The sequence below is a fragment of the Scylla paramamosain genome, chromosome 14, assembly GCF_035594125.1.
Source record: "Scylla paramamosain isolate STU-SP2022 chromosome 14, ASM3559412v1, whole genome shotgun sequence".
Taxonomy (NCBI): domain Eukaryota; kingdom Metazoa; phylum Arthropoda; class Malacostraca; order Decapoda; family Portunidae; genus Scylla; species Scylla paramamosain.
The window spans coordinates 14,462,423-14,486,422 of record NC_087164.1 but is presented as its reverse complement, the minus strand read 5'-3'; the positions used below and the strand labels follow the sequence as shown (position 1 = coordinate 14,486,422).

The 24,000-nt window shown below is 36.2% G+C and overlaps 1 protein-coding gene and 1 long non-coding RNA gene across 4 annotated transcripts in view; one reads left to right on the top strand and one right to left on the bottom strand.

Annotated features, from left to right (window-relative positions):
* Positions 1-10,500: 10,500 nt before the first annotated feature.
* The window catches only part of LOC135106912 (uncharacterized), an 84,684-nt gene continuing 71,184 nt past the window's right edge, over positions 10,501-24,000 (bottom strand). For both annotated transcript variants that reach the window (XR_010271501.1, XR_010271500.1), the window contains 3 exons: positions 17,521-17,606; positions 13,116-13,255; positions 10,501-10,635 (listed from right to left, as the gene is read on the bottom strand). This is a non-coding gene — a long non-coding RNA (uncharacterized LOC135106912). The remainder of the gene's footprint in view (positions 10,636-13,115; positions 13,256-17,520; positions 17,607-24,000) is intronic.
* The window catches only part of LOC135106911 (claspin-like), a 14,185-nt gene continuing 1,088 nt past the window's right edge, over positions 10,904-24,000 (top strand). Inside the window, exons 1-19 of one of the 2 annotated variants that reach the window (XM_064016334.1) lie at positions 10,904-11,096; positions 12,402-12,848; positions 13,138-13,272; positions 13,784-13,917; positions 14,054-14,128; positions 14,541-15,440; positions 15,781-15,868; positions 16,193-16,334; positions 16,920-17,130; positions 17,843-18,051; positions 18,325-18,509; positions 18,689-18,923; positions 19,266-19,479; positions 20,022-20,197; positions 20,477-20,570; positions 21,277-21,424; positions 21,616-21,734; positions 23,340-23,484; positions 23,913-24,000. The exon at positions 23,913-24,000 is cut by the window's right edge and continues 29 nt beyond it. In XM_064016334.1, the coding sequence (XP_063872404.1) occupies positions 12,444-12,848; positions 13,138-13,272; positions 13,784-13,917; positions 14,054-14,128; positions 14,541-15,440; positions 15,781-15,868; positions 16,193-16,334; positions 16,920-17,130; positions 17,843-18,051; positions 18,325-18,509; positions 18,689-18,923; positions 19,266-19,479; positions 20,022-20,197; positions 20,477-20,570; positions 21,277-21,424; positions 21,616-21,734; positions 23,340-23,484; positions 23,913-24,000 (3,703 nt within the window). In that variant the 5' untranslated portion in view covers positions 10,904-11,096; positions 12,402-12,443. The remainder of the gene's footprint in view (positions 11,097-12,401; positions 12,849-13,137; positions 13,273-13,783; positions 13,918-14,053; positions 14,129-14,540; positions 15,441-15,780; positions 15,869-16,192; positions 16,335-16,919; positions 17,131-17,842; positions 18,052-18,324; positions 18,510-18,688; positions 18,924-19,265; positions 19,480-20,021; positions 20,198-20,476; positions 20,571-21,276; positions 21,425-21,615; positions 21,735-23,339; positions 23,485-23,912) is intronic. The other variant, XM_064016335.1, reaches the window with a different exon arrangement.

The following is a 24,000-nucleotide window of genomic DNA, read 5'->3' as shown; positions in this document are numbered from 1 at the left end:
GTGATGTACCCCCATACCTCAGCATCTACATTTGGAAACAATTGTGATACATGCCCACCATCCTTACCCTCACCTGATGTCCCAATACGCTCACCAACATCGCACTCTTCAAACAGCGACGCTTCACCAATGTCGATGTATGATTCACGAAAAAAAAAAAAAAGTAAATCGGGATACTACATTATACAAAATTGGCAGAAACAAGTTCATGCATGGAAAATCATCCATGCAATAATATATATATATATATATATATATATATATATATATATATATATATATATATATATATATATATATATATATATATATATATATATATTATTGTATTGTGAATTGCTAGTGTTACACACACACACACACACACACACACACACACACACACACACACACTTATTTTTATTTATTTATTTCATGACCTTGTTCATCAAGACGTAGTACACATAATTACGTCCTTCATCATGAAGAGATAATGGTGCACCAAGGGACCGGAGCGGCTGAAATTGGTCATTGCATATTAATAAGAGAGAGAGAGAGAGAGAGAGAGAGAGAGAGAGAGAGACCACTGTGGCAGACATCAGCCGTGACCGCATGGGTTGTGGGGAGGGGTGGTGGTGCTGGGGGGCTGCCGCAGCGGCAAAAAAACGTTCGTGTTCAAACAGCCTTCTATTTTGCCTCTCAAATGTCTGAGTTAGGGACAATTTGCAACTCTTTTCCACTTTTTTTTTTTCTTTTGATATTGTTTCTTCACTTTGCAACCCCCTCCTCCCTCCCCATCCCAAGATCATATCCATCTTTGTCTGTCTCTCCTCCATGTCTCCTGTATGTTTGTAAAGCCCGCCACCAAGTTTTACCAAAGGGAAATAGGATGACATTCTTGTATGGAGATTGGCAGCGACCTCAGAATATGTATTCATGTATGATGTGATCTTATGCTATCACTTGTTGCGACATGTGGAGCATGATGAATTAGAATAAACATTTACGCTGATAATAAATATAAACTGTACTCGGCAACGTTTATCCCTGCCGGCGCATGAGCAGCCGGCCAGCCACCAGAGAGGAGTAGCGCGGGAACCCAGGAAGCTGTATAGTGAGTACTGGCCAGCCATCTGCCCGTGTGATGTTGCCGTGGTTCATCCTTGGAGATAAGAGGTATCCTTAGTTTTATTTAACCGTAGAATTGTAGATTTGCAAGCCAGTGTCTGAGACATTTAAAACTTGTGGCAAGACCTCGAATTTTGCAAGCAGTGGAATATTTTTTGTGTATAACATTAGGGTAATAGTGTAGAGAACAAGTTTATAATTGCGTGATTCAGTTTACTATTGCTATGATGCCGAACTTAGTGTTTGTCTAGTATTTTATGATTGTGAAAATCACAAATAGTTACCAAGTATGGTCATGTTAGTTTATATAAAACTGTTCACCTTAGTTACGAGGGCTGAGAGAGAAAAAAAAAAAAATGGTGTTGACAACTGCTGCTTCGCCACCGGCGTCTGTGATCATACACAAACAGATTTTATTACCTCGCCGTTTTTTTTTTTTTTTTTTTTTTTTTTTTATGATCTCTTGACCTTGCAAGTTGAGCTAATTGCTGTGCTTCAGTCTTGACAACTTGACAGGACTTTTTCAAAACTGAATTGGAATCTTGAAAACCAACCCTTATTAGGGCTATTACACAAGTGAAGCAGCCCCAGGAATTAGTCTTCAGAATTGTTCTGTCATGGTTATTGAATGGTCTTTTGTTTGTAAACTTTTTGAATAAGTGGCTTGGAATATAAGAAGTTCAAATTTAAAGCATAATGTGAAGTAAAGTGTCATATGTTGCATTACCAAATCTTTCTGGACACTTTTTGTCACAGATTAGTATAGTTTCCTCAATCACCTTACATTGCTATCAAATAGTGATCTTTTCTTTGCAGGTCCTTAAATTTCAGATTCTTGCCGGCACTTGAAGTTCTCTACAGTTTGCATTATATATATATATATATATATATATATATATATATATATATATATATATATATATATATATATATATATATATATATATATTTACTCTACAATCTTCACAAGGTTCATGCTGTTCAGGTTTCTTCATTCAGATCTCATCTTGCATCTGACTTCGCCCTACTTTATTTCCTGTGCAGCCTGCTCTCATCTGTCTTCCACCATCAGCTCCTTTTCAGTTTCAGCTGCTTATTTCCAGCTTGTGGATTTATTTATTTATTTTTTTAAATCTACCCTATAACTTGACCTTACTTCCTCTTTTCAGTTAGTCCAACATCTCCCATTCTCTTCACATATTCAGTTGCAGTATTGTAACTTATGAAGTTAAACTGAAGTTTCAAGCTGCAAGTTTGCCATAAACCTTGCTACCTTGTGAATATCAGAGAGAGAGAGAGAGAGAGAGAGAGAGAGAGAGAGAGAGAGAGAGAGAGAGAGAGAGAGAGGGGTGGGGTAAGTCTATTGTAAATTTTAATATTTTTTAATGCATAAAGCAGTTTTAATGAAAGAAAAAAAAAAAGGACCTTTTATCTTATCAATTCATGCTGCACTGTTGTATCTCATGCTACCTTATGCTGGTATTTTCATACTAACTGGTCTTCTGATCCTGCTAACTGCATGCCTCCCCTCCTCATGTGGCTTTGCTGCACAAGAATATTTTGTCTTACCTGTATTCTGTCCACCTCCATAGTGCAAAAATTAACCAGTATTCACAATCCTTCATCCATTTCAGTGGTAAACTCTGGCCTGCTTCTGAATTTTTCCCTTCCTATAACATGAACTCTTTCCAGGTCTCAAGACACTTTAACTTTGGATAATCCTTTTGGCTCTTTCTCTTTATGGTATGACACCTAAATGAGTCTGCTTTTTTTATAATTTTTTGTTGCCCTTGGCTAGTACCCCCCTTTACATTGAAAAAAAAAAAAAGTTAGAATTACATGTTGCTATTATTTATTTCAGATATCTGTGAAGGAAGCTGTTCAGCATGGCTCCACTGTTGGCTAACTGTAATCAAGCTCAGGTAGCCTCCCATTACCAGGTGTGGAGGTCACCTGTACAGAGATGGAGACAAGTGCATGGACTTTGTGCCACAGTAAATTCCAAGACCATCAAAACTGTCATTCCAAGCTGATCACCACTTGATCTTTGGTGGATTTTATGGCAGTCTTAGAATTTGGCACCTCAGGTTAACTTCACTTACAATTCAGGCCACAGGGTATGTGAGAGAGGAATACTTGCTATAAAAATGAGGACAGTGTTGAAATACCTGAGAGAGTAGGGATGAAAGATGGAAGGAGATGAAGTGTGCAAAAGTGGAGTTTGTATATGGAGAGAAACAAATGCAGTCTCATGATGGCTGTAAGAAATGGCTCTCTCTCTCTCTCTCTCTCTCTCTCTCTCTCTCTCTCTCTCTCTCTCTCTCTCTCTCTCTCTCTCTCTCTCTCTCTCTCTCAATACAAATGAAAACAATGCGAAAGTTATAGCCTTAGCATCATCTCCAGGAACACTAGCTTTACTTATTTTGGACAACCCATATCTTCCTGAATGGATACTCTTTTATTTATTTGTTTACTTACAAAAATCATAATTCAGGTAATATCAAGCTTATAGAACAAAGTTCTCGATGAGGTGCCGGGAACTATACTGCAGTGCTGTAATGAAAACAGTTATAAGAAAGTCACTAGTTCGATCTAAAGTGAGGAGACATGTTTTTGTTCTTCCCATGTTTCTTGGAATGTTCCCAAGTAGTAATGAATGGCATGAATGGTTAGGCTATGTATAATTAGGTTCAAGGAGATCGGCAAAAACTTATTCACAAGGTTTAAATGAATGAAACACCTACCATTGCACGGACATTCGATAGTCTCAAAATGAGGTTGAATAGAGCTATAAAGATGATAACAAATGGAATTTATAGCCATGTGTGATGAAGACAGAGACAATTAACATGTTCACGAAGAAACAAATGAACGACAGAGAACAAACGTCACATCATAAGATAAAATGCTATTTAAATTATGCCTTTATTATTATTATTATTATTATTATTATTAGTAGTAGTAGTAGTAGTAGTAGTAGTAGTAGTAGCAGTAGTTTGCCAGATTCTTCAGCTTCGTACAATCTTGAGTGAATTTTTAACGCTTGACACAAGCTTTGAAATGTATGTACACGCTATATATGAACAATTATACAATGTAGAAAGTACTGCGAGTATTCGTCAGATTATTCGCTTGTCAGATTGTTACGAGTGAACGCCCATCACATTTTCGAAACCTTGTTCATCACGGAACAAAACTAAACACTATCTGTGTCCATTGTTCGTGTCAGATTAGTATTTACTTTACACAGGATCGAATGTTTCGCATCTTACTTTGACTGCTGTTAGCAAGGTCTAGCTAAAATTCGGTATTTGCATGATTCTATAGGTAATGTGATTAATGTTCTGCATCATCAGTTGGGATATATGTCCATGAGAGCTTGATTTATCATCTCTGTGACCCTTGAAAATAGTCCTGATGAGAGATCAAAGCGTTTCATAATACGGTATAAATGAGAGGACAGTGTTGAAATACCAGAAAGAGTAAGAATGAAAGATTGGAAATCAAGTGTGCAGAAGTGGAGTATGTATGTATATGCATGTATAATGTATATATTAACATCTCATGTACCGTAATATTTCTCCAGGTTTGTTTTCTTCTATATACATTACTTAGTGTCTCATATAACATCGGAAAAAGCTTTTTCTCCGAATGTTTTAGAACAACAATACTTGCGGAACAATGGTTGTTGAAGGTCATTACAGTAAGCCGAGAGAGGGGAGTGTTGGGAGGGGGGGGGGGCGAGGAGAGGAAAAGTGGGAAGAGGAATTAAACGAACGAACTCATTTCTTTCAAAGACTTGAAGGAGTGTGCAAGGGAAGTGTCGTCGTCGTAGACGCCTTCGTGTGAAGTGGTTAGGCTGCGCTGGTGTGAAGTTGTTTTTCTTCTGTGATATTTATATTAACTGCGGATTTCTTGGTGCACTGCCACTGAACTCGTATGAATTTATTTATTTATTATTATTATTTTTAAGATAAATAACGTGCTTTACAACCTGTTGAAAATGAAATATATATAGTGGAACTAGACTAACTTGGTATTCAGGGTATTGGCTGTACCTCTCCGCGCAGTTGTCACCTCAACCCCGGAGTGACCTGAAGTTACCACTGACCGTGATTAGCAGGGCGCGGTCTAGGCGATTCATGCGTCAAGGACACGGGAAACGCTCCCCAATGTCGCACGGCCTATACGCGTTGCCAAGTGTACTGGAAGATATACAGTGTCGTTGTTGCATCATCAAATCGAAAGCCATTAAAAAAGTCGTTACATATATAACAACTCATAAATGTGGAATAATGAAGGCAAAAAAAAAAAAAAAAAAAAAAAAAAAAATAGCCAATACCCCAAGTACAGTACTAAGTTAGTCTGGGCCCAATATAGTGTTATGAACTATAACAATATAAACATATCCTGATCTGAGAGTTAATAAGCGTCTTCAATTTACCCTATAGATATGATCATACATAGTGTACTTCCTCAACTGGTGAGAAAGTGAGAAAATGTTTACAAGAGGGTTTCTGTAGTAATGCATTGTTACTTTATTGAATACACTATGCAACTAAAGTTATGAGTGTCATGATTGGTAGTTAAGTATGTCATTAACCATTTGTGTACAGTTGTTAATTATGGTTATTATTATGCTTCACTGTGCCTGCTGCTCCCTTCTCTAGGTCTGTCCTTGGGAGTTGTTCGCACTAGACTTGACTTGTTAGTTTACCCAATTCTTCTGCTTCATACTATCTTGACTGAATTTTGAGAAGCTTCGAAAAGTATGCACACGCTATATATGAACAATTATATTAGGTAGAAAGTACTGCGGTATTCATTAGATTATTCGCTTGTGCTTACGAGTGAACGCCCGTCGCTGCTGTTAGCAAGGTTTACTTACACTTCGGTGTTCACATGATTCTATAGGTAAAGTAACAAATGTTCTGTATTATTAGTTGAAAAATATGCCCATGAGAGCTTGACATTTCATCTGTGACCCTTGAAAACATTCCTAATCCTAATGAGAGATCAAAACTTTTCATAATACAGGGTATGTGAAAGAGGAATACTTGCTGTAAAAATGAGGACCGTGTTTAAATACCTGAGACCGTATGAATGAGAAAAAGTGGAAAGAATAACTAAAACAACTAATTTTTTCTAAGGTCGTGAAAGTGTGTACAGTACAAGATAAGAGTAATGTTCTTAGATGTTTTCGTGTGAAGTTGTTGGTTAGGCTGCACAAGTGTGAAGCATGTGAAATTCTTGGTGCACTGCACTGAACTCGTATGAACCTCATTTTAAAGATAAACAACGTGCTTTACAACCTGTTAAGTGAAATACCCAGTGTATTGTCATGAACAAAGCAAATATACTTGCCTACCGTTAAAAGTGAAATACCCTTTGTATTGTCATGAAAATACAAATATACTTGCCTCTCATCCTGATGTGACAATTAATAAGCTTCAATTTACCCTATAGATATATAACGTACCTCACTACCTGGTGAGACAGTTAACTGTAAGAGACAATCAGTGGCCTCATTGAAAGTGAAATACCTGGTGTATTATAATGAACTATAATAACAATACAAATAAATATACTTGCCCACCATATCCTGATGACAGTTAATAAGCTTCTTCAATTTACCCTATAGATATATGCTTATACATAACATACCTCACCACCTGGTGAGACAGTAGTTTAACTGAGACAATAATCATTGACCTCGTGTATCTTCCTCTAGGTAATTATTAGAATAAGGCTTTCCTTAGTAATGCTTTATTACTTATTAAATGCACTATGCAACTAAAGATTAAATGCACTATGCAACTAAAGTTACGAGAACAAAATTGGTTTGTTTTAAATGGTTGTTTACATTTGTTAATTATGTGTTTGTTGCAGAGCTGTGATCAGTGTATGCTGCCTTAAAATAAATACACTGCTGGCTTCACCTGATGTACTTCACTGCACCTGCTGTTCATCTCCAGGTGTGTCGTCCTTGGGAGTTGTTCGTACCAGGCTTGACTTGTTTGTGTTCTTCATATTGTCAGTGAGGCATTAGGTTTTACATCCCTGTGTACCTTTTCCACTGTTTTAAAGTCATTTACTTCCACTAAAATGTTTTAGTGGGTTTCCACTGCCTTTCTGATGTTAGAGATGGTTGACTACCTGTTCGTGCATTGCAACTGTCGGGTTAGCCTCCTGCCTTCCAAAACGCACACAAGCACTCATAGTAGCTAAAGTACTTACGTCCATGCCTTTCACTTTGATTTTAAGGCTCGGGGAAAAATGTGCTGGATACTTGAAGCTGCTGGATACTCGAATGCCGGATGAGATGGATTTTACTGTATTTGGGAGGGGAGAGAAGACAGATCCACACGAGATGCAAGGTATGAGATGTATGTAACACTGAGAACCTCTTTACAACTCAAGATGTTATTAATTAGTGTCAAATTTTCTATAGCTCAAAAGTTGAGCATAAAAATAATAATAATAATAATAATAATAAATGCTTTAACAGTTGAGCCATAAGCCCCATCTTCCTTCTTTAACTCCACCTGCCCAGTTGAGAGCTGATAAACTACATACATTAATAATAATAATAATAATAATAAATGCTTTAACAGTTGAGCCATAAGCCCCATCTTCCTTCTTTAACTCCACCTGCCCAGTTGAGAGCTGATAAACTACATACCATACATATATACTACTATAAGACCATAAGACCATTTGTCTTCAATAGGGTAGCTAGGACATGGTGGTATCACAAGCAAATTACTTTTACCTAGGTTTTTTTTTTTTTTTTTGTTACAGGTGTTGCAAATACTGGAAAGGGAACTAAGGAGAAACCTAACCAGTATATCCTGCCTGTTAAAGAACCTCTGTCCTGCTTCATGGTAACATTACAAGAGGGAGAATGAGAAGATATCATCCTCCTGAATCTCATACTTGTATCCCTTTGGGAAATTATATGGCTCTTGTAAAGGGATCTTTGTTGTTCCAAGTTTGTTGGTACTTAAGATTCCATGTAAATAAGATGAGCACAATAAAGTGTTTTTAAAGTGGTTATTCTTTGTTAATGAAGAAGTATCATACTTTATTACTTGCTGTAGGTTACTGATTTTGAAATGTTTCTCCACCTCAGATTGTCGTCTCGAGATTTTTACAGTAATATCCACATCATACATGTCTTGAGGATTGGGTGGAAAATCAACGATGTCCCCATTAGGTAGGTGTGTTAATTTAGTTTTAGTTGTAATAAGTAAAAATCCCATACTTGAAAAAAAAAAAAAATCACCCTTTTGGAAAAAAATTTTCATAAAAACCCAAATTTTGTAGGTAAAAAAAAAAAAAAAATAAAAAGCATGGAAACCTAAACTCGGTGAATAAACGACAAAAATATGCATAAAAACCCTGATTTTTGTTTGGGTTTCATCCTAGACGTGATGACAAGAACATTTAAAAAAAAATACCTACTTCAGTAAAATAGAATTTACAGAAGTGCAGAAAACAAAAAAATATACAAGTGAAGTGATAGATAATATTCAGTGTTTTCAAAAACTATGCAATATAGGTAGTATTCAATATTCATGCTTCCAAAAATAAGATAATTGAAATTCATGATAAGATCTGTTTTTTGAAGGTGTTTCCTTTCTCTTAATCCGATTTTCACAATTTGTAAATCTACACATAAAAGCTACACACCCTCACAATGCATACTGTACATTCACCTAATCATGTTGATTTCAGTATACTCAATCAGTATCACACAGTATAGAGATTAACTTGAATTCTCATCCCCGTTTGTCTTGCACTATCGCAGGTGCGTCTTTACTATGCTGTGTGCTGGCTGTATCCAACCACCTTGCAAAACAAACAAACAAACAAAAAAAGCGTCAGGAGTTTGTTAATGGACGTTATATATATATATATATATATATATATATATATATATATATATATATATATATATATATATATATATATATATATATATATATATATATATATATGTTACAGTCAATACCTGAATCCAGACAATTTGTAAAGTGACTTATTTTTTCAGGCAATTTGTGAACTGCCTGGTTAGGTTAGGTTAGGTTAGGTTAGGTTATAACCTAACCTAACCTAACCTAACCTAACCTAACCTAACCTAACCAGGCAGTTCACAAATTGCCTGAAAAAATAAGTCACTTTACAAATTGTCTGGATTCAGGTATTGACTGTAACATATATATATATATATATATATATATATATATATATATATATATATATATATATATATATATATATATATATATATATATATATATATGCCACATTATCAAAGAAAAAAAAAAAAACAGCAAATAACCATTCAACAACTACAGCAATAATTCCCTGCATCCACAAAACACTATCTCTCTTCCTCCAAATCACTAATTCCTACTTCTGTACACTACGGGATATGAGCCTGTCACTGTGACAAAATTGTCACATTCTAATTTTTTTCATTCAGAAGTACCTCAACACTTTCCTCAACTTGGATGATACAACCTTTCCCTTCTAATAAACATTTGGATTAATGCTACCTACAGATTTTTTTTTTTTTTTTTTGTGCCTTACGGATGAAGGTATGCTTTTTCTTTAATAAAGATAATCAATTTAGATTAAGAATCCATTAAATGCTCGTGTGACCGCGCCTTTAACATTACCAGGCTTTAGTAGATTGAGGCTTCAATCTCATTGAGGGGCAAATTTCCATCTCTGCGCTTTACAAAACAACTTCTATGCACTTCAACTGGGTGTGCTGCGCTTGAATGAAGAAACCTACATATGTGCTCCCCAGTACCAAAGAGTGGAGACCTAGTGAATGTATCAACTGGTTTAATATCTGAGACTACGGAAAGTGCGATAACAATGAGCAGGTCATCTCATCATTCTAGCTAGACACAGTGGCAATACACATTGTCTGTTTGTCCAGTATAGCTAGATACGATTGTCCAAGAAACGACTAAAAGAGCATGGAAAAAAAAAAAAAAAAAGTTGAGGGAAGAGAGTAAGATCGAGGACAGAACTGCTGCTGGGAGTTACAAGGAACAGAAACAAACGGAGGAGACTCACGCATGGCGACAACACCTAAGGAAACCCAGCCCCCCCCCCCCCAAAAAAAAAAAAAAAAAAAAAAAAACTGACGCCATCATGAAGCTGACGCCTGTTTACCAATTGCTACAGGCATTTAATTACTCTTCGTTTACGTATATTCCTTACTGATGGCAGAGAGTTTCCACGTCTTGGATGAAACCTTGCCACAGTGTCTGGGATTCCTCGATTAGGACGTGGTTACATGATTTTTTTTCGGTTATAGCGGCAATATTACATTAAGCAGATATCGAAACACCTACTCACTAAGAAGAAAGTGGCAGTGACAGTTCACAAGTTCAAATCTCCTGCTTCGTGTGCTACCTTGTCTCCCCGCCCATCTCCGCTCTTTCTTTTTTAGACAAGTTCCAGCATGAGCAGTGTCTTCTTCCGTCTAGTCCAGCTTCTCTTAAATCTCTGCAAGGAGGAAATAAACAGTTGATTGATGCTACTACTACTACTGCTACTACTACTACTAAAAATATATATGCACAAGATCAGTCGTACTTATAGTATTGTTAACTCATAGTTGATTACACCATGGCACATTAACAAGACACCTTTAAATCAAACAGCCTTGTGAAAATTCAAATTTCTGGAAAGGTCTGCTGCAACTTGAAATCAAGTAGTAGTAGTAGTAGTAGTAGTAGTAGTAGTAGTAGTAGAAGTAAAAATAATAATAAACAATATTTTCAAGGTCACAGTAAAAATTTAAAACAACCACGCTTTCACGAAATCCATGAAATATTACACTACATTATAATATCGAAATCCATAGTAATAGCGCAGAAGACTGAAGAGAACCAAGCAGCAGGTCGTGGATGTAAACACACAGTTCGCGCCAAAAGGGACGAGAGAGGGAAGAGGAATCACGTACTGTAAGTTGACAATTTCCACTAAAACTATGTTATAATAAATTTGAATGATTATATATACCAGCATGTGGGTTATCTTTGACTTTCACGGGCTTGTTAATGAGGTTATTCATTGTATTAAGCGTACGTCGTGTAGGAAATTAACAGGTGACAATGGGTTTTAGTTGCCACTTTGTGTAGTGTATATATTTCTTGAGAATAGTGAATTAGTGTAACATGCAACATTTTTCAAATATAACATTCTGAGATAACCGAAAGTATGTGTGTGTGTGTGTAACTCATCCTATCAAAATTACACATTTTTGTTTATTTTACTCTACTACTTTTTACTCATCCCGTATTCCATATACTCTATATTCTGATAAATCTTAAAAGTAGCAGGTCCTTATGCATTCTATTGCTGCCCCTCACCAAGGCAAGTAAGCTTGGGGGACCTGTTGGAAAAGTGGAGTTTTGGAGTGGAGAGGCCAAAGTATGCTAAATTTGGACATTCATTAAAAGTCTAGTCTTGATTTGCCGTTGGTTAAGTGGTATTCACCACTTTCAACCTGAGGGTCCTCTGCTTCCACACTTTACATACTAGTATTGATCTAGTATGGAATTTGACCCAACCCCTCTGGTGGTTGGGCTGTGTGGTATAGGAAGCTCATTCACTAGTATTGATCTAGTTGGAATTTGACTCAAACCCTCTGGTGGTTGGGCTGTGTGGTATAGGAAGCTCATCTGGAATGTCTTCCAGGAATTTATCCAGCCTCCTCTTGAAAGCTTCTGTGCTGCATCCAGACAGATTTCTGATGGTTCTTGGGAGGTAGTTGAATAGTCTTGGTCTCATGGCACTAAAGCCTTCTGCCTGGATAGTTTTTATCCTTTGAAAGAGAGTCCAACAACCTCCTTGTCCAGGTCCTTTGAAATCAAGGATGGGTCTATGAATTCCTTCCCTTCTTTGTGTTGGGGGATTTGGTACTATCCCCTCTAGGATCTTCCAGACAGATGATCATGTATCTAAGGATGAGATGCTGTATACTGAAAACTGGGGCTTCACTCCCACTCCCCCTTTCCTTAATTACACTAACCTAACTTAACCATGGTTGGTTATATGTATAGTTTAAAGAACAGGTTTCCCCAATTTTTTTTTTTTTTTTTTTTTTTTAAATTTCAAAGGCCTGGTCCTGAGAAAAAAAAAAAAAAAAAATTAAGTCTAGCAAAAACTGTCTGCATTTTCTTTCTAAGCATATTCATACTATTTATTACTGGAAATGTAATGATGAACTGCTAGACAAATGTTCATTGCTATTTTTTTCTTGTCAGAGCAACTGAATGAAGCAAATGCACTGATGTTGCTGTGTAGTCATGGAATGTGTTGATACTCTGCCACAAAATAACCTGTTTGAAGACAAAACATCAACTGAGAGCATGATAGCTCAGCAGTATCCAGGGCAAGACCCAGATGATGGCAAGACTGAAGAAGCCACTCTTTCTGATGCCAGCAGAACCAATATTAGTGAGAACAGAATGAATGACATGGATGAGGAAGGGATGGATGACTCTACTCAGAATTTGTCCTTTCGAAGATGCAAACTGGTTATACTGTCTGATGAGGAGGAAGATGATGCACCAAGAATGTCTGTCACTAGTGATGCAGTGGAGGATGAAGGCAGAATTGGTCAGAGGAAGACGAGAGTTATTGGGTCAGACTCGGAAAGTGAGGATGACGGTTTCTTGTTCAGTGAGAAGCCAGATGCAGGAAAACCAAAGGTAATGTTGCTGATTTTTTTTACCTATTTTCAACACATTTCTTTCTTTATTTATGTATTTACTTATTCAAATTTAGATTCAGAGGATGGATGTGGAAGTGAACTGGAACATATTTAAGAGTGAAATGATAAATAGTTGTTCACCATATTGAGAGTAGTAAGCCTACTGTTTAATCTTCAACATTTACATGACAAGTCATGTATTCTTTAGTCATAATAAAGATCCAATTAACTGTGATGATTGCCTTATTGTTATGACATACAATACCTTTTCTTAATGCCCTCCAAAGGTTAGCTACAATCCCGACATCTTTGACACTGAGCTCTCTGATGAAGACCAGCCACCACTGAGTGACAGACGAAGTCATTCCCCGTCAGACCTTCAAGAGAGTGAGAGGGCAGTTCCTCCTAAGGCAAAAAAGAAGGTACTTTGTATTAATATAGTAGGTAATATACACTAATCTGAGATAATTTGTATTCATTTTGTAAGTGCATGTACACTGAGATACGTTTCCTTGTAAGTGTTGAAAATGCAGGATATTATATTTTAGGATTAAGGATGGAATTTGCTGTGAGGTGATGTGAAAACTCAAAATCTAACAAAATTGAGTTATGCATCCTGAAAACATGATCAGGCTTCTTTGAGTTACCTATGTATCCTGAAAACATAGTCAAGCCTTAGGGCATCAAATGGCATTTTTTCCTTAAATTCAAATACATGTGTATGTGGAGGAGGAATTGGGAGAGCTTCAAGGAAAAAAGCTAAATGGTTTTGTGGATTCACATGGCTTATTATATGAAAGTTATACAACATATAGCAAGAAATCATTATTGTGAATTTTGTACAGTGGAGGGACTTAAATATTTTTGACAATATCAGTGTGATGTGTAACCTTGATGCACCCGAGTTCAGGTTTTCATTTACAACTTCTGCAGGTGAATAAAGCCAAACAAGCCCAACAGGAGCTAAAGGAGATTCACAGTGAGAGTCAGCGCATGGTGAGGGAGAGCCGGGTCTCTCTTCCCTACCACAGACCCAAGCAAAGAACCCTGGCTGAATTTCTGGCCAGGTATGGGATATGAGACTTCTTTGTAATAGAGATACAAGTACAGATTGAGTAAAGATTGTAACTTTTGAATAATTATGTAATTTTTGACACATGTTACACAAATCTTACTGTTTTTAATTTTTGTCTTTATCTATAGGAGAAAGCAAACTATGCCTCCCAAAATACAGAATCAGAGCCTCAAGATGACAATGCGTAATATGGAGATCCTCAAGTGAGTATATTTTTGTGATTCCTTTGTGCTGATATAAAGATTTAAAAAGTAAGTCTTGTACTTTCATCTCTTAAGTCTAGTGATTCCACCCTTCATTGAATCTATTGAGGGAGAGGCTTTGTTAGAAGAATCATTATCCCTAGTAAGAATTTGTACTAAATCTATTCTTAAGTTATTTTTATTGTTTAAAAAAAATATGGTTATCATACTTTTATCTTTAATCTCTACCACCAGCACCACTAACAGTAGCATTACCAACTCTTAAAAATCTCAGCAATCAATAAAAAGTTTATTCCAGGCTGTAACCTGATAATAACCTTTTTTCTTCTTTAATCATGCACCACATTGGACTACTATTTTATTGATAATGATATATATATACCATTTTGCTGAATTAACTTACAATTTGCAGATTGTTGGAAGAAAAGAAGAAGCAAGTTGATGAATTTTACAAGTCAGATTCAGATTCTGAGGATCCTGATGATCTTGATTGGACACCAGAAAACCCAGAAAAGAAGAATGTGCTACCAGAGGCAGAGAGGAAGCCAGCCACAGAGAAATCAGTCACTGATGATACACTTCCAGACCTTAATGCACCTTCCAATGAGTCATCTACACAAGAAACAGAATCACAGGAAAGCGGTTTTGAGCCTCTCCTTGTGAAAAATGACACTGTTGTATCTTCAGAAGATGAAGGATTAGGTGCTTCTGAGAAAAATACATCTAGAGAGCACTCCAGCTCCTCAGATATATCACAGTCTGGAGACAATGAAGGCTTACATGATACTGAAAACTGTTCTCCTTTAATGGAACATATGAACTGTGAAGATAAGGACTTGAAAAATGTAGGCATTGAGACCAATGCTAATACTGAAGGCTCAGATAACAGAGAAGAGAGACTATTAAAAGAGCCATTGAGTGTTATGAAGGAAGACATGAGCAGCAGTAGTCATAAAGCACAATTTGCAACTCCTAGCAGTGATAAAACACGACTTACAACTCCTGCCAGTGATAAAGCACAATTTATAACTCCTACTGATGATAAAACACAACTTACAACTCCTAATAGCAACACAGCACAGTTTGTGACACCCAAATTGAGATTACTAGCATCAAAGTTACCAGAAGAGGAGCTGAAAAAAATTATGTCAGTTACTCCAAAACTTAGCTCAGGGAAGAAGAATGATGTTATTGATTTAGATGAACGTTCTACTCCATCTCAAAACTCTGGAATGAATGACTTTATAAATCGCTTTCTAAGACACGCAGATGCCACACCAAAACCAACAGAGAAGCAGCATGTAAATCTCAAGTAAGCAATGATTTTTCTTTTACATTGCATTTAAGACTGATACCTCATAATCATACAAAATAGGTGCTACAAGGATTCCTCACATGAACATATTTTCTTCCATAGCCAGGTTTCTCTTCAAATATTCATCTTCACTCCCAAAATCTTGGTTTTCTCTACCACCTTGTAGCTTATTTTTGTTTTTATGATCCCCAGCTTCATTGTGATACATACATCACATTATTAAACTTGAAGTGTCCATCTCTTTACAATCATCAAAACCAGCCAATAATTGTTTTTATGACATACTGCTACATGTTACATTATGACCAATTTTTAATGTTTCTTCTTTGGTCCACAGCATTGTTAGCAAAGAGGAGGATAGCTGTGGAGGGGAACGTCTTGTGTCTTCTACCTTGTCAGTGACTCTTGATGCTAAGGAAGAACAAGTTTGTACCAAGTCTTATTTCAGTTTGTCATATTTCATAATTAAGCAACGAGCTGCAACATGCACACTTCAGGTGTCAGAAGCTTTCACTGCTCAATTTAACACTATGACTGCTATTTGACACCTTGCCTTAATCACAAACCACTCAATATGTTTCTTTTTGTTCTGCCATCTCTAAACATGATATAGGATAGACACTGGAAAGCTGTTTCATTCCCTCTTTTCTTTCCTCTACGTGCTTGCAAAGATCTTGTATAGTGCCTTTAGTGCTGTGAATTGTTGGTTATTGCAATGAAAGGGTTAAGTGATGTTAAATTTTCTGTAGCTGGCAAAAGAAGCTGTGCCTGGTTCCCGCTTCACCTCCTTTAAGGCTGCTCTCCAGGCCAAGATCAGGGAGCAGCGGGAGATCCTCAGGCGGAAGAGAGTCCAAGAGAAGCAATTTATGGAGACAGAGGAGATACCAGAAGGTGAGAATGCCATACTTTGCAATTTTACAGTAATTTTGTTTGAAAGAATGAATTACTAAGGAAGCTGGAGATGATGGACAGAAAGTGACTATTTATGTAAAAAATCTCGGTATACAAGTGTCTGTGTCTGCATACAAGATCCTAAAGCCTATGGATCTCATCTGTTAAGGTGTTCATAACAGAAGAGATTTATGTCATTTGCTAAAAATAATGCAAGTCTCACACTGGTTTCTAAATTCCTTTAAAAGTCTGGCATAGATATGGAATTAAAGGAATTTTCTGTTGATACAGAATTAAGAAGTAATTGAAATAGGTGAATAATAGCTATGTCTAAAATAACAAACAAGATAAAGACTGTGTTAAGAGTCAAGAAGTGGTGTTTGGTTAAGTGCAGTATTTTGAAAGGAAGCAGAGATGATAATTACATTCATTTGGTGTATGAAGTGACAAAGCTGTTGTGGTGTAATGTATATTCTGAGTAATATCAGGTAATGAATTGTGACCTTTGCAATCAGGGGGAAGGGGGTGTTTTGAAATGATAATTTTAAAATGCTGCTATTGTCTAAGAATGTAATTTGGTTCCAGATTATCAGAATGATGATCTGCCAAATGAAGAGGCAGAATTAACAGACCAGAGTGAAACAGATTATGAGACTGAATCTGAGCCTGAGGAGAATGATGTGCCCATTGTTGACAAGAAGAGAGAGAAGAGTGCCTATGTGGATGATGAAGCAGAGGAAGAGGAGGATGAAGGGGATTCAGAGCCTGAGGCCAATGACTTGGATGATGCAACAGGGTAAGCTTCCTTACATAGAGAAATGTTGATCATTTGGTATCATCAAGCATTATCCTTTTTATTTTCCTTTTGGCTCTGAAGTTTTTTGTTCCATGGTTTTTGTAAGACTATAGGTTTATGTTCCTTGTGTTAGAACTGAAAGAATACATTATGATATATAAATACTTTTCCTTTGTAGTAATGAGAAGTAACATTTCATAATGCTGACAGGGTTACCAAAAATTTCTCTTACATATGATTTCCCTTGATTTCTTTTGAGGATCTGGACTGTACTTCTTCTCTATCCTATATAGATACATTTGTGGACAGTGTATTACCTTCATCATCTACTTATCTATCTTTAGTCATGTGAGAAGGTCACATGTCTTAATATAAAGGACATTAGCTTACCTTTGTCCAAGGTCAGAGAGTGAGAGTGGAATGTAGTGTTGGGAGATCAGGTTGTTCCTCTGTGACAGCCTCTCTCCAGCATGCCTCTGCAAACATGTCATTATTTAGATTACAGTTGAATACCTTTTCCTATGGAAACTATTCAAGTAATTATTGATCACAAATGATCCATGTTAATTATGTTAACCATTGCAATTATGATGCCTATTTTTTTAAGTCTCACTGAGCTATACGATGATTATTTCCCAGTCTAGATTTCTTCAGATATTTGCTACAAAAGCCCTATAATGTTTTTGTTGTGAGTATGTAATGTGCATTGCAGCCCAGTCTCTGACAGCGATAATGAGAATGATACATCAGAAGCCACCACTAAACGAAAGAGAATTATCAAAAGCGCAGATGATGACAGTGAGGAAGATGATGTTGGAAACCTAACATTGAATTGGGATGCGACTCAGGAATTAGAATCCGGGTCCAATCCTTTGTCTCGCTCAAACACAGATGACCTGTCTTCCTTGGTCTGCAAGAAAGGTAAGTTATTAGACAAGTTTTGAATAGTTTATGATACTTGACAAGTTTTGAATATTTTATGAAGAATAAGATAACTCGTGTGGTAATAACCTTAGAGGTTGATGTTATGGAAGTATTTGAGAGGTGGTTGAAAGTGCTTTTATTTTGCTACCAGCATTGCACTATGAAGGTATTTTACTTCATGGCAGCACACTCCACTGTCTTCTTTTGTGAGGGGCTGCCACAGCTAATGTCTCCACCTTAACTATTTTTTGTATGTTTGTGACTTTGCAGGAGAGACTTTGGATAAGGACATGAGCACTACATCTTTTGACTCAAGCTTTGAGCTGTATGGGTCAGTAATTGCTGGACACCAACCAGGAGGAGGCATGAAATTGAGTGCTGAGAATGCACTTCCTCTATCTCTCACAAAGAACAAGTCAAACAGCTTCACTAGCACCTTGAGCAGCAGCTCCAAGGTAATGCAAATACTCATTTTGTGATTGCTCATTTCTGATACTGGGTGTTAAGAATGTATATTAATTTGGTAGAGTGACTGGTACTTGCATTTCATTACATTACTTACAATCAAACTCAGGCTGTTGAGAGATCTTTGTGCCTTTTTGTATTAATTCTTATAGTCTTGTTTTGTTTTCAGAAACAGCAAGAGCTTACATTGCCTGCAGAAGAATCTGTTGACATTTTTAATAATGAGGCCATCTGTGCTTCTCCAGCTGGTGTTGATCTTAATTTCTCCTCTTTGGAGTGTACACAGCCACATGAATCTAATCAGGAAGATGGGTCATTTGCAAAGCTCAATCTGGACTTTAGCAGAATAGATGGCACACAAGATAAAGATGAACTGATTGGGCTATGCACTGGGCAGTTTTCAGGTAAGTGGAACTGATGCAGTGCCATATGAATGCATTGCCATCCATTGCACCAGTTTAAAAGTTTCACCTACTCACAGTTATTTGTCTTTTTAATTGACCTCTTTAGCAACAGATAAGTGGGTCAATAAAACAGTAGTTTTTTTGGTTGTTACTGTCATTATTTAGTTTCAGATTGGAGCTTTGGTGTGAGATGACATCCAAGGAAGAAATATTAGGATTTTGGAGTCTTGGAATTTTCAAGCTTTTAGAATTTCACTCTGAAAAATTTTGGGCCTTAAAAGGTAATTTCACATGCAATAAGCTCATTTGAAATGTTTTACTGAATAGTATTTTTTCACACAGACCAGGCAGTGGCAGAACCACTGTGTGAGGACATCAGTCCTACTCAGGAGATGAGTGAACTGTTAGGTTTGTGTTCAGGCCGCTTTGCTGGTCCAAAAGAAGGACAGAACAACCAGCTGAAAAATACCCAGGATGGCCCCAAGACACTACCTGTCTCTCAGGATGACCCTGATGACGATGAACTTCTTGGACTCTGCACAGCTAAATTCACAATGTATGTACAGCCTTTTATTTGAATTTTAAAATTTTTATCTTTTATGGTGCAAACATTAATAATGTTTGGTATACTCAATAATGCATTCCATATTCATAGGTAATATTTTTAAGGATAAAAGAAAAAGCCTCGTTCTTAATTTTTTTTTTACATTGCAGTTAATATATTATGTTTCCATTCCCTTTTACAAACCATGTAGATGTTTAGTGTGGTGGAGGTGAGTCCAGCCAGTTGAAACAAGTGATTTGGAAAGTGCCTCTAGTGTGAAAAACAGAATTCAAGGTCTGAAAAACAGAATTTGAGAATAGTTTGATGAAATTCCTCCAGTGAAGTAGGATATTTAGATGTATTATGTTCTTTAAAACTGACTGAGATAATTTTGTGTTCCAGGACTCACAATAGCATCAGAGAATGCTATTATGTATGAATGGTATTATATACCTAATTAACTTCATCTTAATTTTTAAATATACAGTTTCAGATTCAAGAAGTTTGAGTGCTTTTATCAGTGAATTGATTACATTTATGTTTTGAACAATTAGGCCTACAGACAGCCAGGCAGAGCCCTCCCCAGAAGAAAGTGAAACCAAGAAAGTTGAAAATGAAAGTCATCTGTCTCCCAAAATGATTATATATTCTTCTGAAGATGAAGACTCAGTAGACATTAAAAGTAGAACTGTGAGAAGAAGGAAGAGAAAAAGAGTCATAGAATTTTCAGGTATGTAACAGTTAAGTATTCATATAGGGATCCTGAATTTGCCTTTTTTCTTGAATTGCATCTTATTGCAATGTTAATTCTTATTTCTGAAGAAGTCTTACAGTGGAAAAATAATACAGAAGTGAGATCCTTAGTGTAGGTTGCCTTCACCCAGCTTTCCATGTGATGACAGGATTGCTGTAAACATTACTATGGAGTTTATGTTCAGCCTCATTTTTAACACATGAAAATTATGTTCAGATGAAGGTTGCTTGGAATAAAAATTTTTGTTGTCAACAGATGATGAAGATGCACAAGAACCATTAACATTTGATGATGAAGAAAATGAAATACCAACGACAGTGTTCACTGGTTTTAAAGACAATGGTAAAGGGTAAGTTTTTAAAAATTTAATTTATTTATTATTATTTATTAATTAATTAATTAATTAATTAATTTTTTTATTTTATTTTTTATTTATTTATTTTTTATTTATTTATTTATTTATTTATCTATTTATTTTTATTTTATTTTATTTATTTTGTGTGTGTGTGTGTGTGTGTGTGTAAAATAATAATAATAATAATAAACGGTTTATTCTTTAGGCAGTCAACAAACTGAAAATGTACATTGGGGGTGGGGAAATCCTTGACATTAATCCTAAAGGTGTGTGTGTGTGTGTGTGTGTGTGTGTGTGTGTGTGTGTGTGTGTGTGTGTGTGTGTGTGTGTGTGTGTGTGTGTGTGTGTGTGTACACATGCACACATTTGAGTAATTAATTAATGTTACCACTTTGACTCCTTCAGTTGGTGTTAAGTTGCTGCATTACCTAACTTTTCATCATATACTGTTGAATTTTGGTAAGGGATACTTCATTCTCTTCTTTTCATGCCAATTCTGTCAGTCCTTTGAATGCAAGAGGTAAGCAACTTCTTCAGTTAGTTAGTTCACTCAGTCCTTTCTCAATCATCTTATTAAATTATTCTGATAGGATAGTTTCATGCTTTTAGTTGATTATACTACAAAATTTACTCATTTATTATTTTCCTAACCAGTCCTCATATATACGATTTATTATACTTATAAAATTTGATGTTGCAGAGGTATAAGAGCAGAATTCTTGGAAAATGAAGCTGAGTTATCTGGCTCTGAAGTGAACTCTGATGATGAAGCTGAAGAGAGTGAAGATGACTTTGAGGAGATGGAAGGTGATAGGGAGCACTTTGATAGCAATGTACTGCGAGATCAGGTGAGTAACTTAATTAGTGACTGAATAATTGATTACAGTCTTGATTACAGTCTTAATGCGTATTTAGTTAGATATTTAATGTCATTGTAATGCATAGACATGCTAATCAGCTACACATTAACTAGAAACTTAGCAATATTTCTAGAAGAGTTGATAGCAAAAATGCTTATGAAATAAAATTTTTTCTTTAGGTTGGGAAGGCACATCTAAGGAGCCTCTTGGATTCAGACAAGCGTGAAGTGCGGCTGCTGCAGGAACTGTACCTGGAAGATGGGGAGCTGCATGGCCAAGGTCGCAGCAGACAGTTCAGGTGAACTCATTTCTCTATTTTTGTAATGATGATACATACATTTTCTATGGTGTATCTACAGTGCCCTCCTCTTCCATGTTCATCAGTTAGTGTTACCAGTGTGAATCCCCAGCTGTGAATTGCCTCACCTACCACTTTATTTGAAAGCCAGTTCCTTCCTATCTTTTTCCAGAACCTAAATTTTTCAAGCTTGAACCCATTATTTCTTATTCCATCTTGATTACTGATCCTGATAATTTTTCTTTCGTTCCTTTGTTATAGCCCCTATACCACTTAAAGACTTCTATCAGGTCTCCCCTTAACATATATCTCTCCAAGGAATGTAAATTTACAGTTTCAGTGTTGTTTCATAATGAATACCCCTCATTCCCTGTATTTTTTTTAGTCATTCTCCTTTGTACTGATTCCAGTAGACCTATATCCTTCTTATAACATGGGGACTAGAACTATACAGCAGTCTGGACGAAGTCTGACTAGGGCTAACTACAGCTTTAATATTCAAGATTTCTACTTGTAACACTTCTAAAAATGAATTCAAATATCTTGTCTCTGCATTTTCTTCTTAAATGGAGATCAGAGCTAACTATAACTGAAATATTTTTCATTCCTTCAACTTAGCAGAGGTTCATTGTTTATTGTGTACGTAGTGTGTGGGTTTGTTCTACCCATACTTAGTACTTTACATTTGTTAATATTAAATTGCATTTGCCATCTGTTCATTCGTTCATTCTAAGTGTGCTTCCAAGGCCATGGCATCCAAATCTGACCTAATTAACCTTTCTATCTTTGTGCCATCTGCAAATTTACCAACATCATTAATAATCCCACTCTCCAAATCATTAATATATATTAAAAACAACAATGGTTTTAAAGCTGATTCCTGTGTTACCCCATAAACTACTTGACCCCACTTGGATTTATAGCTGTTTATTACAACTTAGTTGCCTGTCACCTACCCATGACCTTATCCAGCCTGACACCTTCCCATTTATCCTATGCACCCTAAACTTTCTCAGGAGCCGCTGATGGGGTAGTTTGTCAAATGCTTTACTAAAGTCCAGGTGTAGGATGTCATAATTATCTCCATTATCTGCCAACTAGTAAACTTTACTGTAAAAACTGAACAAGTTCGTAAGGGAAGACTTCCCCTTTATGAAGCCATGCTGCAACTGATTTATCAAGTTATACTTATCTAAATGTTCTATAATGTTCCTTGCAAATACTGACTATTATTTTACCTACAATTGAAGTTAAGCTGACATTTAACATTTTATCCCCTTCCTTAAAGATGTACTACATTTGCCTGCCTCCACATTAGTGGTACCTCTCCTGAGTCTAGTGATTTTTTAAAGACAGCAACCAACAGTTCACTGATAACCTCTGCATTCTTTAAGTACTCTGGAATATATTTCATCTAGTCCTGGTGACAAATTTTTTCAGCCTATGTATCTCCTGTTGCACCATCTTCTTAATTATGGAAATATCATTCAGCTTCTCATTCTCTTCTGCTCTTAAAATCTGTTTGGCATCTTCTGCATATTTTGCTAGTTGAAAACTTGAGAATTTTACTCCTCTCTTCCCCAGAACTAACTTTTTTCATTGCAGGTGGAAAAATCTTGATAAAAGGATGGAAAATGATGAAATTAAGACATTATCAGATGAAGAAGGAAGTGATGATAATATGGAAGATAGTGAATGGAGGAAGCAGAAAATTGAGAGAGAAAAATTTATACTGGAGCAAAAAGCCAAGGTTTGTAAATACACAAATGTTAACTAAAATTGTTAATTTTTTAAAGTAAAGAAAGAGACAGCTGTGCTTACATATTGTTACTTAATGGAGTAGAAATATAGTTTAATGTAAACTGAAGTTTTGTCAGAAAATGATTAAAAATAGTTGTGTTTACATATTGTTACATAATGGAATAGAAATATAGTTTAGTGTAAACTGAAGGTTTGTCAGAAAATGACAAAATATTTTCAGACAATAGGTCCTATATATTTAGCAGTTGATTTCAATCCCAAATTGCAGTTGAAGAACGCCATTGGTGGGAGTGTTGTACCCACATGCACACGTCTAATTTCATGAATATGATCCTGACCTTCAAATCAGATAAAATGCCCTCTGTAGGAGGGCTTATTTTAGGTATGTTTCTACTTTCTAACTTTTGTTTTATCCAGCAGATGACAGATGTGGAAGCAGAGCTTTATGATGTTGGAAGCTGGTCTAGTAGCATGCAAAATTCAAAAGGGGAGCTGGGAAAGAGGA